This window comes from Gadus morhua, chromosome 14 (assembly GCF_902167405.1).
Source record: "Gadus morhua chromosome 14, gadMor3.0, whole genome shotgun sequence".
In the NCBI taxonomy this organism is placed as follows: Eukaryota; Metazoa; Chordata; class Actinopteri; order Gadiformes; family Gadidae; genus Gadus; species Gadus morhua.
Genome location: NC_044061.1, coordinates 8,467,082 through 8,490,555, shown reverse-complemented (window position 1 = coordinate 8,490,555; position 23,474 = coordinate 8,467,082). Strand labels below are relative to the sequence as shown.

Here is a 23,474-nt window from a genome sequence, read left to right as displayed (position 1 = left end):
TTTTCCATTAGAATTTAAATAGACAACACATCTATTTGGTAGGCTATACAGCATATAATTGAAACTTTGGCTATTATTCTAGTCGAAAGCACAATTCGGTCCTCTTTCTGTTTCTCAGTTTTTCCGTTTGTATAACGTTTCACATGGTCCCTAGAAGGCCTGTTGTGATTGCAACACATTGTAGTGACACCTGAATGAACTTGAGGCGAGGGGTGGCTCCTGCAGGGCTTCAAACGGCTGGTTGGTTCCAATGGCTGATTCCTTAAATCCTGCTTCTGGTTTCCCAAAGCCCACCAGATGAACCCGTTCAGTTTACTTCTGACTTCGAATCAACACTGAGACACCTTCCTCCTCTGACAGCACCCCAGAACTGTATCGAGAAAGGTAATGGTGGGGATCACGTGACTCTGAAGGGGCTGCGCCGGTGAAGTCTTCCAGTTGTTGACGCTCTGCAAGATGCCGCATACTAGTCTCTTCCCCTCCGTGTTGGCTGGCTGCCAGTACCGGTAGACGACCACCACAAACGAAAATAAGGTAGGATATCTTTAACACAACCGAACAATTGATGCTGATGGCCAGGAAGAGACTTCACATTTGTATATGTTTATGCTCAATATAAGCAGGGGGTTTTGGAGCGGCTGATATGAGACAAAGAGGATGCCTGAGAATGAGTTCACGTCTTCTGCAGCGGACGTGCACCACCAGGTTTTTAAATCAGATGGATAAAGGGGACTAAACACGGAAGCTCAGCTACCCACAAGATGTAGGATATTGGATCATACATCCGACCAAAGCAACGACGGCATTTTTATCCTATTTTCCGGAGCGAACAGCCCACTGACAGGCCTACTATAACTTTTTCTGAAATGGTCCAGCATTCATTTTTAGAGGGACAGGACGGTCTACACTTGAGTACCTACTAATGAGTAGAGAAGAGACACCTGCCGTAGTGATGGCGGCGGGATCAGTGGTGCTGCGGGTCGGTTTATTTCAGGCTATCAAACGATCTGCCTGGTCTTTTGGATTAACACGCTTGTGACACAAATATGCAAACAATAACGCACATATGCAAACAATAACACGAGCTCGCCTCAGGGTTTAGGATGACAGGGGAAGCCCAGCGTTGAGGCTGATTCAGCTGATCAGTTATTTTATCTCCAGACCCACGTGTAGTCTTTCTCACCGTTGTCGTCAGACTAATGACGTCACCAAGGCAGCCAATCTAGAAATGTCTGCAAGATTTGGACATGATTTGATGCTTAACAATTGGCGTTTTTCCACTGTACTATATTGGGCCGGTTGCATTACCACCTCAACTGGGCTTCCCTCTCGTGTCTTGATCAGATGACGTGCTTGTCTTGAGTCGACGATGACACAACCACATACACTTGTATTGCTAATTTAAACCATTTATGAGTGCAGTGCAATTAAATTACTAGTGAAGGCCTACTTGTTTTTTCGTTGTAGGCCTAGCCCTTTAATTTCTTAGTGAGGTATGGAATGGCTCTCAAGTCATGAGTAAAAGCAAACGTTAGTTGTTGTGACTACCTCTAAGCTCAAAGGCCTACAGAGGAATTTATAAGGTCACTACAAACTTTGGATGAGCCACAGAAGTGCCCTACATTAAGAACGCTTTCTGCACCCTGCACATCTTGACCTAACCTCATTGCATACACCCTTCTTATATATCGGAGGCTCATTTCGAACAGCCCTGTGACCCTGACCTTGTTTCTGGCAGGCCTCTTCCCAGTTCCCACCAGGGCCTCTATTCTCTAACACTGTCCCTCCACCTCCAGCCCCTGCCACGCTCGCACTAGCATGCCAAGTGTAGGGCCCCACAACGGGTCTGGAACCCGTGGCTCCAACAACCAGGGTTGAAATTGCTGGATTATCACAGACGTGGCACCATCAGTTTCTCTCTGTTACACTAAGGGAAAAGATATAAAAGCCACCCATGGATAACCCCCCTTTTCTCTTGTTCTGTGCCACCTTTTTTGCCTTCATGTTCTTAACTAGTCTACCCAGGGTGAACAACATTAGTGGACCACTAGTCTAGGAGCCCGTTTACTAGCCGGTACAGTAGTTGGTCTACTATCCGGTCTAGTCATGGGTCTACTAGCCGGTATAGTAGTTTGTCTACTATCTGGTCTACTCTCTGGTCTATTCATTGGTCTACTAACCAGTCTAGTAGTTGTTATACTATCTGGTCTAGTCATTGGTCTATTAGCCAGTCGAATAGTTGGTCTACTAGCTAGCCAGTCTAGTAGTTGGTCTACTATCTGGTCTAGTCATTGGTCTACTAGCCAGTCTAGTAGTTGGTCTACTATCTGGTATTGTCATGGGTCTACTTGCCGGTATAGTAGTTAGTGTACTATCTGGTCTATCCATGGGTCTACTAGCCGGTATTGTAGTCGGTCTACCAGCCGATTTAGAAGTCGGTATAGAGTGAAGTTGTCAGTAAAGTAGTCTAGTAGTTCTAGTAGTAAGTCTCCTAGTCTGCCTAGTGGTTGGTGTATTTACCGGTCTAGTTGAAGCTGTTCAGACCAGACACACTATAAGATGTACTACAAACAGCTCCTCTTCTCCTCTGTCCTCGATCTAGTGGTCGGTCCAACGTGTGTCCTAGTAGTTGGTCTACTAGTTAATCCAGTAGTCTACTAGTCCTAACCGCTCCCCCCCCCCACCCCCTGGCAGCAGGAGGAGGATCAGCTAGCCATGGGGAAGGACGTGGAGCCCCCGCCGGAGCCCTCCGCAACCCTGCAGTCCCAGGAGCCCCCCAAGGAGAGTATGCAGCTGAAAAAAGACATCTCCCTGCTCAACGGCGTCAGCCTCATCGTGGGCAACATGATCGGCTCGGGCATCTTCGTGTCCCCCAAGGGCGTGCTGATCTACAGCTCGTCGTACGGCCTCTCCCTGGTCATCTGGGCCATGGGCGGCCTGTTCTCCGTGGTGGGGGCCCTCTGCTACGCCGAGCTGGGCACCACCATCACCAAGTCGGGCGCGTCCTACGCCTACATCCTGGAGGCCTTCGGCGGCTTTGTGGCGTTCATCCGGCTGTGGACGTCGCTGCTCATCATCGAGCCCACCAGCCAGGCCGTCATCGCCATCACCTTCGCCAACTACCTGGTGCAGCCGCTGTTCCCCACCTGCGAGCCGCCCTATGTTGCCTCGAGGCTCATCGCGGCCGCGTGCATCTGTGAGTGGCGGGCAACGGCGGTGTTCAACCCAAGGATTACTCGTTTCTTTTTAAAGTTCCAAAAAAAGGCAATTCATGGATGTTTTTTTTTAAAGGCATTAGTTTGTGTCGAGAGCATTTTGATTACAATCCTCTTTCAAGGCACATGGAAGTATACTAATTATGCTAAGTAGATTTAAATTAAAGAGATACTTCACCGATGGGAATATGAAGGTTTTATGAATTAAATAATTCACTGTCTTATAAATGTGCAAAAAAAATTGAAATAGGTTCATCCTAGTCTGAAAAAAGGCAGAAAGAGTGTTTTCATGGTCTCTCTGGCTCAAAGTAGAAACCTCCAACTACCACAGTGCATTGCGCTCACTGCCCCGCCCACCTGTCGGTCTCCCGTCCCCCTCATTCCACCAAGATTTTCCACCAAAAGTGTGTTGTAGTCCTCGGCCCTTCTAGCGGGACAAGAGGTTTCTCCCGAAATGACGTCAAACGCGTCATTTGACGTCATTTCGGGAGAAAATTAGATGAGAAAAAGGGGCCAAGGGGAGACTGGTTTAGACTGATATTTATTTATATATTTATTTATATTACAATAGCGATTTTATAATGATAGAACGCCGGTTCTAAATGGGTGAAGTATCCCTTTAAGTGTACATTTGGGTGTACCTTTTCTTGGGTAGTTGGTACCGTTAGTTTATGTAATGTTCTGAGGGATTTTATATCGGCTACTAGTAGACTGGTTGTAGTGAACAGTACATTATATTCCATAGTCTTAAGAGGACATGTGGTTGAGTGTTGTGAATGCTTCCAGGTTTCATGTATTAGTTATTGGGTTTGAGTCCTGACTCATTGCATCTATGCACCTTTGTTGGGGTAGCACTGTAAGTGCGGTAGTATGAGTGATAAATACACCAATTACACTAGTTTGCAATACACTGCACATTAATGAGGTGTATTTGTAAACGCAAGGATCTTAGGTAGGCTGTCTTCAGAGTACAAATCTGAAATTAAACATGAACGAATAAAAGATGCACTACACAAACAGTTCAACTAGACTTGACATTCTTAAGTCACCATTGAGAACGATACATATCTCTACTACAGAACATCACATTGTGTGCTTCCTCCCTCCTCAGGCTTACTGACCTTCATCAACGCAGCGTACGTGAAGTGGGGCACTCGGGTACAGGACATCTTCACCTACGCTAAGGTGGCAGCCCTCATTCTCATCATCATCACTGGCATCGTCAAGTTGGGCCAGGGTGAGCAAATCCGACCGTCATTCATTTGTCCATCATACAGTCCCTGGCCGATACTGGCGCCATTAACCTTCACTTACTTTTACCAGAGACAATATGTAAAAAATGTTGAATGTATGTTTTGTTTTTTCTTTGCCCCTTGAAGACATCACAACTTTCAGTCATCATTACATAGATACATTTAGATCTATGTAAAATAGATGCATCCAAATTCATCTTGCCGTTAATTAAACTACCTTCTTACTTGTCACCATCATTTGTGTCAAGCATAGGGAGGCCTTCATGTGAGCTGGACATTGTGGTGCAAACCTCAAACCCTTAGAGGGGAAGTTCACAAAATGTCACACATTGAGGCTACCATTGGGGTAGAGGGTGTGTGTGTGTCTGTGTCTGTGTGTGTGTGTGTGTGTGTGTGTGTGTGTGTGTGTGTGTGTGTGTGTGTGTGTGTGTGTGTGTGTGTGTGTGTGTGTGTGTCTCTGTCTCTGTCTCTGTCTCTGTCTCTGTCTCTGTCTCTGTCTCTGTGGCGGCTGGTGGTTTTAAAAATGAGGGAGGAAGGACTGCGCGCTTGGTTGCCATTGGCCTGCATGCACTGTTGGTGTATGGTGGCATAAGAATATGAGACTTGAGTTGTTTCAAGGGGGTTTTGGTGAACTACAAAATAGTAGGGAGGGATAGTTATGTGAATAAAATTGATACAAAGCCACCAGTGGCATCACTGTAATTTGAAAGCTGGTGGGAAGCATGTCAATGGAATACAAGAGCAGAAGGAAAGGATGCCAAGCCCATTAGTCAAATCAGGCCTACTATTGATTTGTAAAAATAAATAACAAAATCTGGGCCTATTTTTGCCCTCAATGACTGAAGTTATTGGTTGTAATTTTGCTATGTTTATTTTCAGTGACAAAGACTCAAGACCAGAAGTAATGCCATTTAAAATGCATCATGCTCTGAATCATTCACCCTTTCCACAATATCAAACAGAACGGTCAGAGTAACAAAACTAAAGAACATTTTTTCAAACAACCTGATCTATAGGCATGGTTCCTAGCAAGGAATGTCGTATTGCAGCTCCAACGTGAACTTGACACTCGTCGTGGCGTTTGGTTGCCCTATCAAGATTTGGGATATGGAGCAATTTTTTTTTTTTTTTTTTTTTTTTTTTTTGGGGCCCCTGATTGGCCCGGGCTCGTACGCGCCCGCATACCCTGCTTACTGATAGTTACGCCACTGCCGCTAACATTTCTGGTTGCTAACTGCCTACCTTTCTGACCGGCTCTCATGTTCCTACCTGTGTCTCGTTCCTCCATTCTGCCATTTGCACAGCCTATATGTAGGCTGGTCAAATAGAAGAATAGATTTAGACAAACATTGGATAAACCGTCATAATTGGAGAATCTTCATTTTTATTTTGTATCTCATGACCTATACAGCTGTTATCAGATTTTCTTCATTTCTGTGTCTAATTTTTGTGCCACCACCAGGTTACACGGCCAACTTTGAGTCCTCCTTCGAGGGTTCCTCCAAAGACCCAGGCGATATCGCCCTGGCCCTCTACTCTGCCCTGTTCTCCTACTCGGGCTGGGACACCCTCAACTTTGTGACCGAGGAGATCAAGAACCCTGAAAGGTGAACATCTTCCCACACCGTCAGCAGAAGGGTAACGTTTGTTTGTCGTACATCTTGGGCGTTTCTCCAAATGCAACGTCAACTAAAGGATCACATGCGTGTCTCACAGGAATCTGCCCCTGGCAATCGCCATCTCCATGCCTATAGTCACCGTCATCTATATCCTGACCAACATAGCTTATTACGCTGTTCTGGACATGAGCGCTATACTGGCTAGTGATGCTGTGGCTGTGGTCAGTATGGAGTTTATATTTGTGTGTGCACACATACATTACATATTTTGCTGGAACATGTATATCATCAAAAAAGAGGCATGTACTCTATATAGCTTTTATATAATTTAACGTAAATATCTGCTATTTTTACGTCAAATTCACATATGCAAGTAAATCAAAGTCAAAGTAACGTGAAAAAAAGATGCTTGGCAAACCCAACTCTTCCTCTGTTAAAGCTAATATCTGAAATGAGACTCCAATGCTGACTAAGGGATGTGGTTGTGTTGTTGTCGACCAGACGTTTGCCGACCAAACTCTAGGGGTGATGAGCTGGATCATCCCCATTGCTGTAGCCCTGTCCTGCTACGGAGGTCTCAACGCCTCTATCATCGCTGCCTCCAGGTAAACACACCTTCACCCTAGGTTTTTGGGCACCTCCATTATTATTTTTTAATGGGGGGGCTTGGGAAACCCTTGTTCGTAATGAACTGATATTCCTTCCCCCGAGCGCTGATTGGTCCTATCCTTTTTACATTTTTGGAAAAGGCGTGAATGGGTTAACCTGTGTAGGAACCCCATTGGGGGGGTCTCAAAGGGTTTTTGTTTCATTTACAGGGTTTACCGGCATGCTACAAGTATGGCTACAAACCTGGTACCGCCTGAGAGCAAAACAATTTCAGAAACAATGTCACACCAATGTTTCAAAGATGAAGGCAAGCTTAAAGCTATTTTCTATTGATATTATTTGAGTGCTTGTTTGTTAAAGCACTTTTGTTTCCCATTTGAAAGAACAAATTCTACTGGCATGCTACAAAAAACACACCCAACACAAATACCTTTCACTCTTACAGATTAACAGATTAATTTAAGAGAAGAAAATAGTCTGCATCCAACTTCCCTCAACCTCATTATGAAAGATTAAAACATTATAAAAACACTTTTCCCTGCAGTTCTAGCAACCAGATAAACCCAAAAGACCTTAGAAAAATATGTAATGTGTATTTATGAAGCGTTCAAATACCCCAAATCTAGTAACGGGCTATAGGTATCATCAAATGTTGTATTTTTCAAAACGGTTTGCTGCCAAGTACATAGGTGTTTCTTTATCCGAAGACTAGAGTTATTTTAACTAAGTAAACAGTAATTTTGGATATTCTCGGGAAATAGGTTTAAGTAAATATTTAATCACAGCGCTCAACTGATTCTTTGCACCTTGACCAAGAGTCTGCTGCATATCCATCTTCTCTCAAATCTTCAGCTGAAAGTAATAAGGAAACTTTATTGATCCCTTAGAAGATATATGAGGATGAGTCACGGGCAGAAATAAGACATCAAGAGTAAATCTAGAAACCACACACAGGATGCAAGCATTGGGCAACATGCAAAATCATCTCTATAGGATGTGGCACAGACTCCTATGCAGCAGTAAACTACTTCATGCAATCCATCACATACTAAAGAAGGCAAAACTATGAATCCTAATTTAGCAGCCATTAGGGCAGTATCTTGCAACGTGACCTGGTCTGAAAGGAAATGTAATACAGGCCTTTGAACCATCTATAGCTGCTGGCTGTCGGCCTAGGCGTTAGACATTACCATTTAGCATTGCAGATGTGTTTACACAAAGGGACTTGTTGATTTTAAATGCATGTCTTCCAATAGGCAGTTAGAGGTAACTCAGTTAGGGTGACCATTGCAAAAACAACCAAACTGAATAAAACATGCTGTCATGCTTAATGACCCCCAATATGTTACACACATGGCTGGACCACCAGTTCCTGGCTGCTGTCCTGGATTTCACAGTGTAATAAATGGAATGAACTGAACTAATAATCATTAGGCCTGTAGAAGAGTTCACCATTCCTGAGGAAGGAGCTGAGCCCTGTTTCAGGTAGCTGGTTTTGAGGCGACCCCGAGTTTGTTCGCTCTGAGTAAGTGGAAACTCTGGGTTTTCCGTTTCAGGTAGCAGGTTCAGCGCAACCGAGAGTTAGTTGCTGCGGCAACATACGCCGTGGGTCTAACCTGCTCGGGAGGTGGTTAGACCTACTCTGAGTTTGTTGTCTAGGCTGAGGGCAGCTCTCCGACAGAAGGAAGTGTTAGAAATGGCATGTCCTTTTCTACGAGAGCCTGTGGACGTAGAGGCTGCGATCCTCAGAAGGAATCTCCGTGAGGAACGATTATTAAGACCCCGGCTGGATATACTTTATTTTCCTGATAATTTTCTTCACGAGCGCTATCGTTTTTCAGCGCAATCTATCATTTATTTAGACCACCTTCTCAGCCCCCATGTTAACGCACCGGGGGCATGCTTTAAGTTTATTTTTTTATTTTTTATCGCAATTAACGCATGTGCAGAATGATCCGCCCCGTGCATCCCACCCGCTCTGTAGTACAGTCACTTCAACGTTGTGGCTTTCCCATGATCAGAGTAGCTGACTAACCACGGACCTATAACTACTGCAAGTCAAGAAACTCATTTTAAGAATGCAAGGCAGAAAAGACCCTGGTACTGCTTTTAACCAGATGCTGTTCTTCTGCACATGCTCAGCATAATCGTCTGCATTGTTCACTGAGGTTTGAGTAAACTGTTCAACAAAATAACTTGTCCCACCACAGCCCGTGTTCTAATAAAGACAAACAAAAAAAAACAACACCTTTTAACTTATGTTCCAAAATATGGATCTCCAAAGTATCCTTTTGCATCTTTTGAATTGTTACAATTGTATGGAGGTTGGTGAGGGCATCTGGTTCAAGTAGGGCGATGACGCCATCAGTAACTGGAAGAAGATGATTAGACAGTGCAATTATTACTTGAGCCAGAATATTGCCCCATCTAATATGCAACGCGCTGGGTTGCGTGTAGGCCTACATATTTAATTATTTTGAATAACCAACCTCTTATACTGTAAAGGCACTTCTATCCTGGGGGGTGGGGGGGATCAGAGGAGCTCCCCCCAGGGATGCCCTCAGCCACAGGACGCATAGCCTGCTCTGTTGGCTGAGGGCCATCTCCTCAGCCTCTGTGAGGGCTGCAGGTGGTGGACCCCCTCCAGTCTGCCGGGCCTCTGCATTTTTTCGATTTGCTAACATGGAGGAAAATGTTACCCTAATATTCAGTAAGCGCTATTTTGAAGACATATATATATATATATATATATATATATATATATATATATATATATATATATATATATATATATAATGCATTTTGCCTAGGTGTAGCCTTCTAATATATCTAAATCCTATTAAATATTGGCAGTGTTGGGGTGGCTGGGAAATGTACTACTTACATTTACTGCTTAAATATAGTATACAAATATATAATACATGTTGAACATAGCTGTTAAATTAGGTAGAGCAGGCAAAACAGCACAATTTATTTGAGTTCAATTAAACATTAGTTTACCTGTTTAAACTATATTTTTGTACTTCATTTGCTGCCAAGTCCTCGTGGGGCAACTCGGGGTTGCGTAAATTCACACACACACACACACACACACACACACACACACACACACACACACACACACACACACACACACACACACACACACACACACACACACACACACACACACACACACACACACACACACAATTTACATATTGAATAAGTGGAAGATATTAAACTTTCCTCTTATTTTATTTTACTCGCTCTCGCGCTCTCGCTGCCGCGGCGGTATTGCTTTTTTTTGTTAAAATGGGTAACTGCTCGGCATACACGTTCATTAGAATTTCCAATTCCGTGGGGGAAAAGTAAGTGGATCTACACTTTTGGTCCATGTTTGATCATGTTATCAGAGATCCATTGATGATGGCTCTTCATAGTCAACAGGCACGCCCCCAACCCAGAGTGAACATACTCAGAGTTGATTAACCCAACGCTGATCACCTGTTCTGAAACCGAAAACCCAGAGTTGCTTTTCAACCCCGAACTCTGAGTCAACCAACTCAGAGCGCAGGATTAAACTCGGAGTATGTTAAACCAGCTACCTGAAACAGGCCTCTGGTCTGTCTTCACACAACCCCTTAACGCCATGAAGATAAAGAGGACCTGCCCCCAGTGTTGTCGTCGCTGTGCAAATGTGTTGCGTTCCAGAAATGCTTCAATAAATCCGCCTAGGAATTGGTAAAAAAATAATAATAAGAGCATCATAGCTTAGCTAAGCATAATGCAACCTCACCTTCACAATCAAATGCTAAATTAAACCAAGCTAAGACATGGCATAAAGACAAAGGTGAACGGGATAATGTGCTTGTAACCATAACCGCACTGGGATTCTCAGGCATATCCATCTGTTATTTTGTGGGCTCTTTGTCTGATGGCCGTACCGTACAGTGTTGTCCTGGGCTCGGTCTTCCATGAAATGAGCTCAGAACAATGAAACCACACATGAGCAATGCAGAGTATCAGAGGTCTAGTGGTGGTACACACTCACACACACACACACACACAGGGAACGCATAGACACAAGCACACAAAATCGGATTTAGACCATCCTATTTTACTGTCACATGATCACACATGAACTTTGGGGCTGTGCTGCAGGAGTTGCGCCACACCTTTTTAAAGCGCATTTGATTATTTGAATGAATTGTGTTATTTGTTTGCAAGAACTTGCTGCTTCACTGCACCTCCATATTATTTTTGCTTTAATAGCTTCTAATAATCTTTATATTTCTAACATGTATGTTTTAGTATTTGGTTCCTATTGTCTTGATAATATTTATATCAATACATTCTTCTCATTGATTCGATTCTCATCTGGGCAGGTTGTTCTTTGTGGGGGCGCGGGAGGGCCACCTGCCTGACGCTCTGTCCATGATCCACGCGGAGAGATTCACTCCCGTCCCCGCGCTGCTCTTCAATGTAAGACGATCGACCTGTGTGTACAGAGGTCCTCCGCAGCCAGGCTACATTCACCTCGTCAAAGGGTTTAATGATCAAATGTCATGTATAGCCGATTAAATCAAGGTCCTTGTATGCAGTGAAGTTATTATGACATTAGCATGGGCTGTCTCTGTATTAAATATTTACTAGAGTTAAAGTAGGATGTAAGGTGATGAATACATATTTACAATGCATTCTTGTTCAATCGCGACGTTCATGTCATTGTCAATCTTTACCTATTACTTATCTACTTCTAAATAACTGTTTCATCTCTTGAGTCGTAAATCGACATAAAAAAACAAAACGTTTCAGTCGTTGACGTCTCTCCTGGTCCTGTGTGGTCCTTAGTGTGTCATGGCGCTGGTCTACCTGACGGTGAAGGACGTGTTTCAGCTCATCAACTACTACAGCTTCAGCTACTGGTTCTTCATGGGCTTGTCCATCGCAGGGCAGCTCTACCTCCGCTGGAAGGAGCCTGACAGGCCCCGGCCGCTCAAGGTGCCCCCCTAGTGGCCAGAACGTGTAACATGGGATCCGAGGTCATTTTGACCGATACTGCCTTTGTGTGCCAAACCAACCATTATTTTGCCAAAAACGTGTATTTATTTCATATCAGTTATGTTTGATCTAATGATGAAGAAAACATTTAAAGTCATGTCATCACTTTAACATCTCTTCTACACAGATGGGAACTAGAGGACATTTTCTAAATGATTAAATTCCAACAACAATCTTTATTGGTACGTATATGAGTGATAAGTGATTGCTTTTATACATAACTTTGACCTTTGCTCCTCTTTCCTGCAGTTGTCCTTGCTGTACCCGGTTGTCTTCTGTATGTGCTCAGTCTTCCTGGTGGCGGTTCCGCTCTACTGTGACACCATCAATTCTTTGATTGGCATTGGGATCGCTCTATCGGGAGTGCCCGTCTACCTTATAGGGATCCACCTGCCTGCATCCAAACGTCCGGCCTTCATCAGCAAACTGCTGCGTAAGTTTACACGATTTGGTTTGACGGTAGCATTATGTTAAAGTGGTAGTGTTCTTTGGAACTACTTAGATGGGAATGAATATGACGGCCAATTTAAACTTGTTTTAGATAGCCGCCATCGGGGCATCAGGTGGGTGTCAACGTCATCTACATGTTGATTTTAAATAAATCATTAACTTCATAATGATCACCCTCACAACATCGACTGACTTTCGATACTCCGCTCAGAATCCGTAGACGTTTATTGAAGTGGGATTTCTATAGTCAATATTTGCAACCCAACACTAAACCCACTAACTGTAAATAGAACAAATGTATCACATGGGGTATTGTTTACTTTATATCATGCGCCAAACTTATACCTAGCAGACAATGTTATTATAGATGGATATAATTAAGAACGCATATTTGTGTAATGACTTTTCTCTCTCTCTCTCTCATTTCAGACTCGGTCACCCATTTCACCCAATATTCATGTTTCTGTGTGCTCACAGAGCTGGACAAAACTGATTAGCGCCAATACATTTCATACACTGTAAAACTACTTGACCACGTCACTGTACTACATTTACCGCCTCTGGCATCAGAGATGAACAACCAAAAGGGGAGAAGTTACTACTATACTTATTTTCTGTCAACTATGCTGAATTCTTCGTACTTGATTAAATGGATGTTTACAAATAATAATAATAATAATAATAATTCATTGAATTTATTTAGCGCTTTTCTAGACACTCAAAGACGCCTACAGTGAAGGGGGGGGGACAGGGGGGGACCTCACTAACCACCACCAGTATGTAGCACCCATTTGGGTGATGCACGGCAGCCAATCGGCGCCAGAACGCTCACCACACACCAGCTTGAGGTGGAGAGTGAGGGATGAGGTGGAGAGAGAGGGAAAAGAACCTTTAACACTACTATGGACCACATGTAAACCCTATCGACCACATTTAAACACTATCGACCACATTCAAACACTATCGACTGATACGAAATGATACGGTACAATTGTGTACACTCCTTTTTATTATGTGCCTATCATATTATCCCATATTTCAGTAATAATATAACGATGACAATTTTAAATGTTAGATATTTTTTGTATCACATCTGCCAAAGAATATGCATTTGACTTGTGTATGCCACTCGTGGCCTGTTCAGTGCTATTCAATCATGACATATGATCAAGGGTCGGGCAACAACTCAATTATATATACATTTTTTTGGAAATGTATGCATTTGACTTTACAATCGACCATTGCGATTTTAGATAGTGTGCATCGTGTGTGGTGTATGAATAGGTTGAGATGGAATGCACGTTTATCAGATAAAGTAATTAATTGAAAAGGGTTCAGGATGCTATATACAGCTTCCTAGACAAATGGACAGGATGAATGGATATTTTCATTGATTCCAGCTATGTAATATCGGCAAAATATGTTCTCCAGCTGTGCCTACCCTTCTGAAATTAGTTCTTTACCTTCTTAAAATGTTAAATATTTAAGTTAATATAAAAGGGATTTGTGATTCATAAATCACCTTGGTTTACTCAGGCACCAACCACACTGATGCATTTTATTTAGCATACTTTAAATACTGCAATTTTGTTTGGCTTCACTCTTTGTAATCTACTAAAATTGTATGTAAGCTAATGCAATTAAACCAACTTTAATCTATCCTTGTTTGGATCATTATTACGGTCCCCTATAGTTCCGCCTATTCAAATTTTAATTCCATTCAATAATTTCTTCACACTTTGGACTGAAAAACAATCTGAGCCAACTTTCAATAATTTAAGACACCTATGTAGAATTTGAATTGGTAAATCATATTTTAAGCAGATGTATCCAAAGATTAACATTGACAGGTTCAAATGTTTTACGTTTATTTTGAAAGCTTTGTTTTTATACACATCTACATATTTACAAAAAAAAGTTATTTAATCCAACAAGCATTCAGAGAGCAACCCAATCATGAACAAAGGGAATGTTAAAAATAAACTGCACCACACTTTCATAAGTGCACAACCTACCCCACGCTTACATTTATACACGCACACACACACACCACCATGCACAAAAACGGCCGGAAAACCTTAAACCGCAAACAGGCGTTGCCCATGACTTCTCACTAACTTAAGTGTTTAACTGCACAAAGCATACAAGGCATACCACGCTAATGTGCAACAAATCTAACACACTTCAACTTCACACACAAATCACACACACAAATTTCACTCCACCATACATTTAAGACACTGTGGACCCTTTCTTTGAAATAACACCCTTACTCTTTATCCCTCGGTGTAGAAGAGGGAAATGTATAGCCGGTCAGGTTGTTAAATAAAATGCATTGCTCTTCCAACTGCTCAACTTCTATCATCGTCATGTAGCGCACAATAGTGCAACTGTCACCCTCTTTTGCATGCAGGTCTTGTAAAGTGGTAGTTCTGCAAACATCGGTTTCTGGCATACAACGTTGCTCAGGACACTTTCTTACAGAACTTCATTTGGCTTTTTCGTTTTTCAAGTTACATTTTCCAACAATCAAAGTGCTACACATCGCTCGCTATGTCGGGCAATGGGCATTCACAAAAAGAGCAGAAAAGGTGTTATTTCAGAAGAAAAGGTGCCAGGAACATCCACTGATGGAAACGGAGGGGGGGGAGGGGGGTGGCAGGCACACACTGCGATCAATTAGAGTCACACTTGTCATCGTCTTCGTCGTCGTCTTCGTCTTGTTTGTCGCCGTGCCCACCGAGCTCCCGCAGCACCTGCCTCTGGTAGTTCTCCCAGCTCCTACTGCTGTAGGAGTGCTCCTCCTCCCAGTACCCTAGAAATACCACAAGCACTCCGGGTGACCCAGGGCCCGACACGCAGTGCATGGCCCGAGGTGAAAGAACGGACCACACCGGTCTGCTGAGGCGACCGGTGTGACCGTCTCTCCTGGCTTCACTAAAACAACTGTTGTAAACATCATCTGCCGAAATGACGACCACTACCAGCCTCGTTGATGCACTAAATCAAACAGACTTGTGACTTGGGATCTAATGCTTGTGGTCGGGCAGAGGAAGTGGAACCTTCGTCATGCCAAGATGGGTTTTTCCACTTCAGACTGATTGTCTGATTCAGCTAGTAATGACCTTCAATGTTCTCAGTTTTGTCATAAGCAGACGCTTGAATTTACACAACCGTCTGCTACTTTTCACGTACGTTTCATTAACCCGTCAGCCTAATACCACACAATCAGCCACATGGGGAAGTGAGCCGAGCCGAACCCAACATACCAACGTAGCGCTCCTCTCGATCGCTGTCACCGTCGTTGTCGCTGTCCGGGTAGTCGTTCCTCCAGTTGCCCTCTTCGTTCTCATCATCCTCGTCTTCGTACACCTGCTCCTCGTTGACCACCAGCTCGGGCACCTGGGGAGGAAGGAAGTCAGTTTAGCGGCATCGGCTTCAAGCTCCCCACCGTGCCCTGAAACCGAAACCACTGGGGTTTTGAATCGACGCTTCAGCCGAGCAGATAACCGTGTGGTCTGGTTAGAGCAGGTGCTTTCAGGGGGGGGGGGGGGGGATAGAAATCTAACAGTCACATTTTAAAGGGTACATAATCCAACCTCTTGCATAGTGTGATGTATTAATACCCTCTCAAGGTGATGTTATGTTAGTCCATGGATTAATAAACATTGTTAATCGACTTTTTGAAGGCATTACTCTGAATGGGGTTAGTGATGCCAGTGGCCTCAAGGAAGGCTAAAAGATGCCTAGTAATTCCAGTTTACATTTTTTTTTTTATACGGTTTAAAACGGACCATAACTGTTTTATGAACTCAAATACTCGGGACACTCACTCCACTCATTCCAGATGGCACCAAATTCACCACTCAACCACCCGCCTGTCCATCCCTCCGTCCAGCTAGCAAGCCATCCACTCGTCCATCATTCCAACTAGCCATCCATCCGCCCATCCATCCACCCGTCCGTCCGTGTCCGTCCACCCGTCCGTCCGTCCACACACCAGCTCTCCCTCGTCGCCGTAGGCCCGGATGGACAGGATGTCCTGGATCCAGCCGGCCTGGGCCGTCTCCTGGTAGTAGAGGTCGTAGACGTAGTCGTTCTCCTGCTCGCGGTGCTCCGCCCCCAGGCCCGCGCCGGACACGCTCAGGCGCTCCCGGAGCATCTTCATGTTGTTGCAGAGGATGACCTCCGGGTCCGGCGACACGTTCTGGGAGGGAGACACGCCAAACAGGTAAACAACAACAACAAAAGAGTAGGGCTGGCCCGAATTATTCGAATACTCGTTCGCAAAATTATTATTCAAAGCTTAAATCAGTATTCAGAGCTTCGTTCTTTTTTTTTTTAATGTACCTGATGTAGGGATCTCGGGAGGAAAAGTAATGCTTAGCGAAATGCTAACCTTAGCTTAGTTGTTTACGTTCGCTGTACAGCGCTGTACCAATAATCTGTGACTGGCTTGCTGCAGAGCGTGAGCGTCTTGGAATACCCGGTCAATATAATAGATATAATATGGACACATAAGGCAATCAATATTCATACATTTGTTATGGATTTATTGTACAAATTCCCTGAAAAGATGCACGTTCCAGGATGAATTGAAAAGCTCCCGTAAGGGCTGAGATGGCAGAGGACAGCTGATTTGGAACGGAACAACAGCTGTTCGCTTTCATGGGGAAAAAAGTAAGGAACTTCAACCTACTTAGGCCTACTAATTAACGTTCAAAAGCTATTCAATCTTCAACAAAATATGCAGATACTGTCAAAATCGGTTCCAGGGAGTATATAGGGATTATTTATGTTGTTTTTGATGGTGTTTTTTACTGGAACGAGTATTTGAATATTCGCTCGGAAAAACCAACGAGTATTCCAAGTCTGAAAAATGGCATTCGGGCCAGCCCTAATGGTAATTAAACATTAAAACACCTGCGGCTTATAGGCCAGTGCGGCTTATAGTGCGGAAAATACTGTAGCTCTTTTATTGACCAGGTACTGTGGTAGCGTCGACACATGTTACATTTTCTCAAGCATTTCTGCCGTACCAGCGCAGCGGAGCTTTTTGCTACACTCTGAAATAAAACTGCTTAGGATCGTTTAGTGACGCCTCTGCCAGTGTTGCCAGATTGGGCCTGATTTCCCGCTCAATCGGGCAACACTGGCTTTCCCCATGATGGCAGAGGGAGGGTTATTTTCATTTTGAAATAATCTTAATTATAATGTGCATTTAAATATTACTTATGGCAAATTCTAATCTTATAGACAATAATATTTTTCTCCTTTTCGGATGGGATCCGTGCCCTATACCACGAAGCTCGCTGAACATACTCAGGCTTTCTTGGGAAAACCTGGCTCGACAGAGCCGCAACTCGCAATCAGAGTTGAATGGTACCACGAAGCTCACTTTAGATTCAATTAGTAGAACCAGGTTTTCCGCTTTAGGTTCAGTGCCATTCACGTGAAAGGGGCGTTTTTTGCGTCATTTTTCTCACCTTGACGATAGATCAAGTAGTCTATATGAGTATAAGTGAAAAGATTCTGCATATTGTCTGTAAAATAACTATGCCAAATATAGAATTGTTCGCCATTAATCCAAATAGAATGATGATGATTTAAAAATGCATAAGCAACGTCCATCCTGCCTTATTCTATAATTTAGGGAATTCACTTTAAATACACCTAAAAAAAAAATCTATCGCATGTTTTCGACCGCTGAGAGGTAGCGGCTGTAGCGTAGTGGATTAGTATAAGACCCGAACGCCAGCGACCGGGGTTCAAATTCGCCGGTCTATCATCATGCATTTTACCCCCATAGATGTGGTGCCAGCACGGCCTTGAAAATATGGGTTCAAGTTCGAAATAAGCACAAAAATATAATTCCATAAGCTTTAGTGAGTAAGTATTCCATATCCATGAGAATTAGGACTTTTTAAGCTTCACATAAATTCGCGTAACTTGGGAGTCGAACCCCCCGCGCAGAAATTCAAGACTGACGCGCTACCTCCACTCTAGCATCTGTCACTGAGACACAATACGCAACAGTAATCATTGTCTACATAAGGTCCAAAAGGACGATCAAATAACGAACACCCTCTGATGAGAATCTGTATCTCTCATGTAGAACCCCAATTTCGTTGTTTGCACAATGACAATAAAGTCTGAAATCTGAATATCGTCAGACAATGCCAAGGGATCGGTTCTGTCCCGTAAAACCCTCGTCTCCGGAGAAGTGCGCCGGGGTCCACGGGAACACCCACAAATGGTGACGCCATTGTCAGAGGAGGGGCTAGGAAGCTGCGCACGCCGATTTAAGTAGCCGATCTCCGGCTAGACTAAGCCGAAAAACTGCTCCCGACCAGGTTTGGTTGCGAGCATAAGTCACCATGGTGATACAGCGACGCTAAAAGAGATCGACTTTCGTGGGACAACTAACCCAGGCTTGGAGCTCAACATACCTCGCTAACCCTCTAAGCGAGCTTCGTGGTACAGGGCCCCGGTAAAAACCTAAACCCGGCTTCACTCCTCTGCTGTAAATACATCCAATCGCACAGCAATTATCTGGCATATCATTTACTTCAAAATACCAACTTTCGTTCGTATGGTAAAACTGGCAACGTCCTGGCAGATCCTTGATTAGGTTACTAAGTTGCTAGAGAACGTTGTTCTTGCCCGCCAGCTAGTCTTTGTGACTTCAAGCGCAAAGTATAAATAGAGCTACCGGTTGACCTCTTTACGTCACTAGCAACAACAAACTCAGGCGGCTGTAGCATTCGAGAAAGATGTTTTCAGTAGACAGCCGTCAGTTCACTTTGGGTCCATTTCTCCGATGCTCCATTGTTCCGTCCTCTCGGTCGTATGCGGACTCCTCCGCCGGCGGAGCAGCGGGAGGAGTCCAGCCGGAGGAGTCCACATACGACCGAGAAGACGGAACAATGGAGCGTCTGAGAAATGGACCCGAAGTGAACTGACAGCTGTCCCGCATAACGGCAACAATCCCTTTCTCCTCTATGTCGTGTTTAAACATGGTCTTCAGAGAGTCAAAGCCAAAGTTCCTTACCCCAATTCCTTCTCCACCATGGCCGAGATAACCCTCACTGCGAGTCTTTACTAGTTGCTGAAGTACCAGAGAGTCTGAGAACCTGACGCAGTCTTTAAGATTCATAATATCAGAGAATATCCCCGTCAGTTTGGCTGCGGCGCAATGAATGAATAAAGATCGTAAAAAAAACTTTTATTTTGACAGATGTGCCCGAAGTTACTACTTTACAACCTTGTTGATGACCAACATTCACGGAGAGCCCTCTCCATAGCCGGAGAGCATCCAATATTTTTTAACTATCCGTCGACGCCGTGGACCTATTGGTCGACGCAACGGAGACGGCAAGGGCTGTGATTGGTCCACAAATTCATTTCCGGAATCACTTCTCCGGTTTGGCTTTGCACCTTAATTACTTGTACATTGTTTACATTGCACCTTAAGGACCAATAAAACTCCAAATAAGATTTGAAAAGCTTTGGACGTTTATTTACAACACTGCTTACATGGTTTGTAGTCAACATATGAGATGTTAACGCTATGTACGCCACATTTACGTACCGCGGTACACCTTTGTAACCACTCCGAAGTGCCTGACGGTTCGGTACAAATACATGTACCGTTACACCCCTACCTCATAATAACTAAAACTATCTGAGCCCGAGCTACTGTACAGGACACCACACGCGTGTAGGTTAATAAATTATTAAATAACTTTTGATCCGTAATTGGTGCGATTGTAGTCCTTACAGAATCTTTTGTATCCAGCTTGGAACTTGTGCTTATTTTTGGGGTCTTTATGCAATGAATAAACCCACCCTGAGATCCAAGAATGATAGTCTATGTCCTTAATTAATACATGCTCCCGTAAGGGCTGAGATGACTGAGAGGACAGCTGATTTGGAACGGAACTACAGCTGGTCGCTTTCACAGGGAAAAAGTAAGGAACTCCAACTTACTTAGGCCTACTAATTAACGTTCAAAAGCTATTAAATCTTCAAGAAAAATGCAGATACTGTCAAAATCGGTTCCAGGGAGTATATAGGGATTATTAACGTTGTTTTCGATGGTGTGTTTTTGTGGAACGATTATTCGAATACTCGCTCGGAAAAACCAACAAGTATTCAATGCCTGATGAATGGTATTCGGGCCAGCCCTAGTTTGCAAAGACACAACCGGACTCGTTCATTCACTAAACTGACACACGTAACCGCTCGCTCTCCTCGCTCGTCCTCTCACTCGCTGAAGTCACTCACACACTGCCATTCTCGCGCACACACATACGCTACTCATCACCTCCATCACCTACAAGGCCCTCAACAGCCTAGCCCCCCCCTACCATGCCGACCTCCTCCATCACCACGCCCCCTCCCGATTCCTCAGGTCCAATTCTGCCAACCTGCTACAAGTTCCATGGACTGAGCGACGGACTTGTGATGATCGGGCCTTCTCAGTTGCTGCCCCCACCCTTTGGAATTCACTCCCCTCCCACATCAAAGTCTCTCCAACCCTCTCTTCTTTCAAATCTGCCCTCAAAACATACCTTTTCACACTAGCCTTCCCCACCTAACTCCCACCTTATTCTTCATGTTTAACCTCTGTTTTTCTTTTATTCCTAGTCTGTTTTACATAGTTTTGATAGGGCAATATGTAAAGCGTCTTAGAGTACCATATTAAGCGCTATATACATTTTATTTATTATTATTATTACTCGCGTAATAGAAGCGTAGTGTGTACTCAATGCATGTTGATGATACACTTCTCATAAGGGGTAACTACATTGGCACCACATAGGCTTCCTCCATCCTCTTCTTACCTTTTTAAATAAATTGCCGTCTCGTTTTCCAACGGCGACAACAACATGACTATCGTTTCCTTATACTTCCGGATCAAGGCCCCCGGGAAAAACCTCGAGCATGCGCAGAACGCAAAATCCGAGTCCATGCGATCCAATCCGTTACATGCACCCTTAATTCGACTAACAGTCGAATAATCTAGGTGTCTTAATACGACTATGAGTAACTCGATTCGATTATAGTCCGACTAAAGTGTATACATGCATCTTAATAATCCATTCCAGTCATAGTTGGACTAAGCCAATAATTCATCTTCTTGATTGTCATGTAAACGTACTGAATGGCTCTTGAAAGGAGTGCTACTGGCCGACAGTTTTTCCTGGAGGCCCCTTCTCCACGGCAGGTAAGCACACGGGGCTCATACCCCTGATCTTGTTTTAAGGCCACCGCGTCAGAGTGCTTAAGTCAGAGCATGTACATAGCGGTTGACTACGAGTGTCTTTCTTGCATAAAAATAACTTTCAAATGACATTCAAACTACATAAACACCTAATAAGATGTGTGATTATTTTGAAAATATCACCACAGCAGCGCTATACTGCTATAAATCCCACTTTGAGTTTTGAGGTTGGCCACTTATTAGTGGAAAACAAGCCCTTCTCAGTCTGAAAAATTACACGTCAAACTTGGACAAAATACATAAACATAAACACCCTGGTATACCATCATATTGCCCAAGCCTAACACACACAAAAGTAATTCAGGGAGGGAGAAGAATATCACCGTTGTCATTTTTTGGATGGATGGATCCGCGAATAATCCAATTCAGACACCAAAGGGTGACTAGGTTAGGACACCCTATGGACTCTATTACAACATCTCCTTCGCGTCAGAAAACACTGACAGGATAGAGAAAGTAAAATACAGAAGCAGGCCCAGTGGCATCCTCCCTAGAGCTCACCTTGTCCGGCTTCCCCTGGTCCTCCTCATGCTCACACAGCAGGTCCACCACCTGCAGCTTCCCCAGAACCCAGGCCTTCTCCTTCAGCTCCTCGCCGTCGGCGGTGGCGGCAGCGTCGACTTCGTCCCCGCGGCCCACGGGCTCTGCGGGCCGCCCCTCTGCAGCCAACAGTCCGGCGCGGTGGCTGGAGAGGATGCGGTAACGCTCCTCCCTTCGCGTGCTCCACTTGGCACTGCGCAGGTCTCCGACAACGCGCTGAGAGCTGGTGGCAGAGGGCCGCAGGGCATGGGCCACGCGGGGGCGGGCCAGCGCCTCGCGCACCTGGGCCTGGACCGGTGCATCCTGGGAGGAGTCACACGGTGACACGTTAGGCCTCCTGCCCGACTATTTATTCTTATTTTGAACATTTGATTCTATCTGAATAACATTAATGTGTTATCACACAGTTTCGAATATTTCTTGATTTTCTGTGAATGCAACATATTGATGACATCGCATTAATATTGTTACGTCGTAAATTATATAAGGCCAATTATATGTATTCAACAGTAATAAAAAGGCACAGGTAAGGTATACAGGTCTCAAGATCCAGGTTACCAAATACAAATTGATGACAGCATCGTCAGCCAATCAGACAACCTCATCTGACTGTAGTATAAAAATATATATAAAGTGTTTGCGTTCTCTAAATAATTAACCTACATGTGAATATATAATCAGTTAAGCATTGAATAATGACGGATAAAAAAATATGTTCATTTCTTAGAAAACTCAATAATTGAGCTTTGTTTAGCTTTGTTCTTTCATCTGTGTCCATTTTAAAGGTTTGGTAAAATGTACCATTTTTTATATATCTATATATATCGATATAGATATATATATATATATATATCGATATAGATATATAGATATTTAGGAATCTACTCTATTCATTGAGGACCGGAATGTCGACATCTAAAAAGAAAAAGATCTCTACAGAAGGAAAAGGGCTAATGAGAAAGGCTAACAGCGTTAGCTCTTATGAACGCTAGCTAAAGAGTCCGCCACCCAGCACAATTAGACTTTAAACAGGGTGGGCCACGAACGGCGTAAAAAGGCGTCCATATGCTCAAACATTTGTAAACCGTTTAAACGTGTCATGGTCTTCTCCAAACAACGCCACGAATCTCTTCCTAAAGCTAACGACGTGATGGCGTTTTCTGAACCAAGGGGCCTCCCTCCTGCTCACCTGGGTCGCTACAGTCGCCACGAGTTTGAAGACCGTGTTGTCCACCTCGGCTTCACCGGGCTCCGGAACCGTTTCCCCCGGGGTCTGCGAGCTCTCTGGTCGGATGCGCTTGCAAGCCAACAACAGAGCGTCGGCGGGATCCGTTCCCCGCTTTCTCTTCACTCGCAGGATCGTCGTGTTTGGGTCCATGTTGTTTGCCTATGTCTCTCGCTATCTTTTGTGACGCTGTCTTTCTGCTTGCCGGAAAAAAGGCTACGTATGTCGCGAAAG

The 23,474-nt window shown here is 44.0% G+C and overlaps 2 protein-coding genes across 4 annotated transcripts; one reads left to right on the top strand and one right to left on the bottom strand.

Annotated features, from left to right (window-relative positions):
• Window positions 1-198: 198 nt before the first annotated feature.
• On the top strand, window positions 199-13,848 carry slc7a6 (solute carrier family 7 member 6). Of its 2 annotated transcripts, none has more exons than XM_030376212.1 (10): window positions 199-534; window positions 2,698-3,196; window positions 4,327-4,452; window positions 5,931-6,075; window positions 6,185-6,308; window positions 6,589-6,692; window positions 11,064-11,160; window positions 11,530-11,679; window positions 11,989-12,172; window positions 12,619-13,848. In XM_030376212.1, exons 2-10 carry the CDS (start codon window positions 2,716-2,718, stop codon window positions 12,684-12,686), a joined length of 1,479 nt encoding a protein of 492 aa, XP_030232072.1. In that variant the 5' UTR covers window positions 199-534; window positions 2,698-2,715; the 3' UTR covers window positions 12,687-13,848. The 2 variants fall into 2 exon arrangements, with proteins under 2 accessions (XP_030232072.1, XP_030232071.1); XM_030376211.1 differs by having other exon boundaries at window positions 206-534; window positions 2,695-3,196.
• Window positions 13,849-14,036: 188 nt separating this feature from the next.
• slc7a6os (solute carrier family 7 member 6 opposite strand) lies at window positions 14,037-23,461 on the bottom strand. 2 transcript variants are annotated; one of them, XM_030376213.1, is made up of 5 exons: window positions 23,205-23,461; window positions 21,977-22,318; window positions 16,190-16,396; window positions 15,459-15,591; window positions 14,037-15,004 (listed from the first exon to the last, which is right to left on the bottom strand). In XM_030376213.1, exons 1-5 carry the CDS (start codon window positions 23,391-23,393, stop codon window positions 14,865-14,867), a joined length of 1,011 nt encoding a protein of 336 aa, XP_030232073.1. In that variant the 5' UTR covers window positions 23,394-23,461; the 3' UTR covers window positions 14,037-14,864. The 2 variants fall into 2 exon arrangements, 1 of the variants encoding a protein (XP_030232073.1); XR_003979309.1 differs by having other exon boundaries at window positions 14,917-15,004; window positions 16,023-16,396.
• Between the last annotated feature and the right edge of the window lie 13 nt (window positions 23,462-23,474).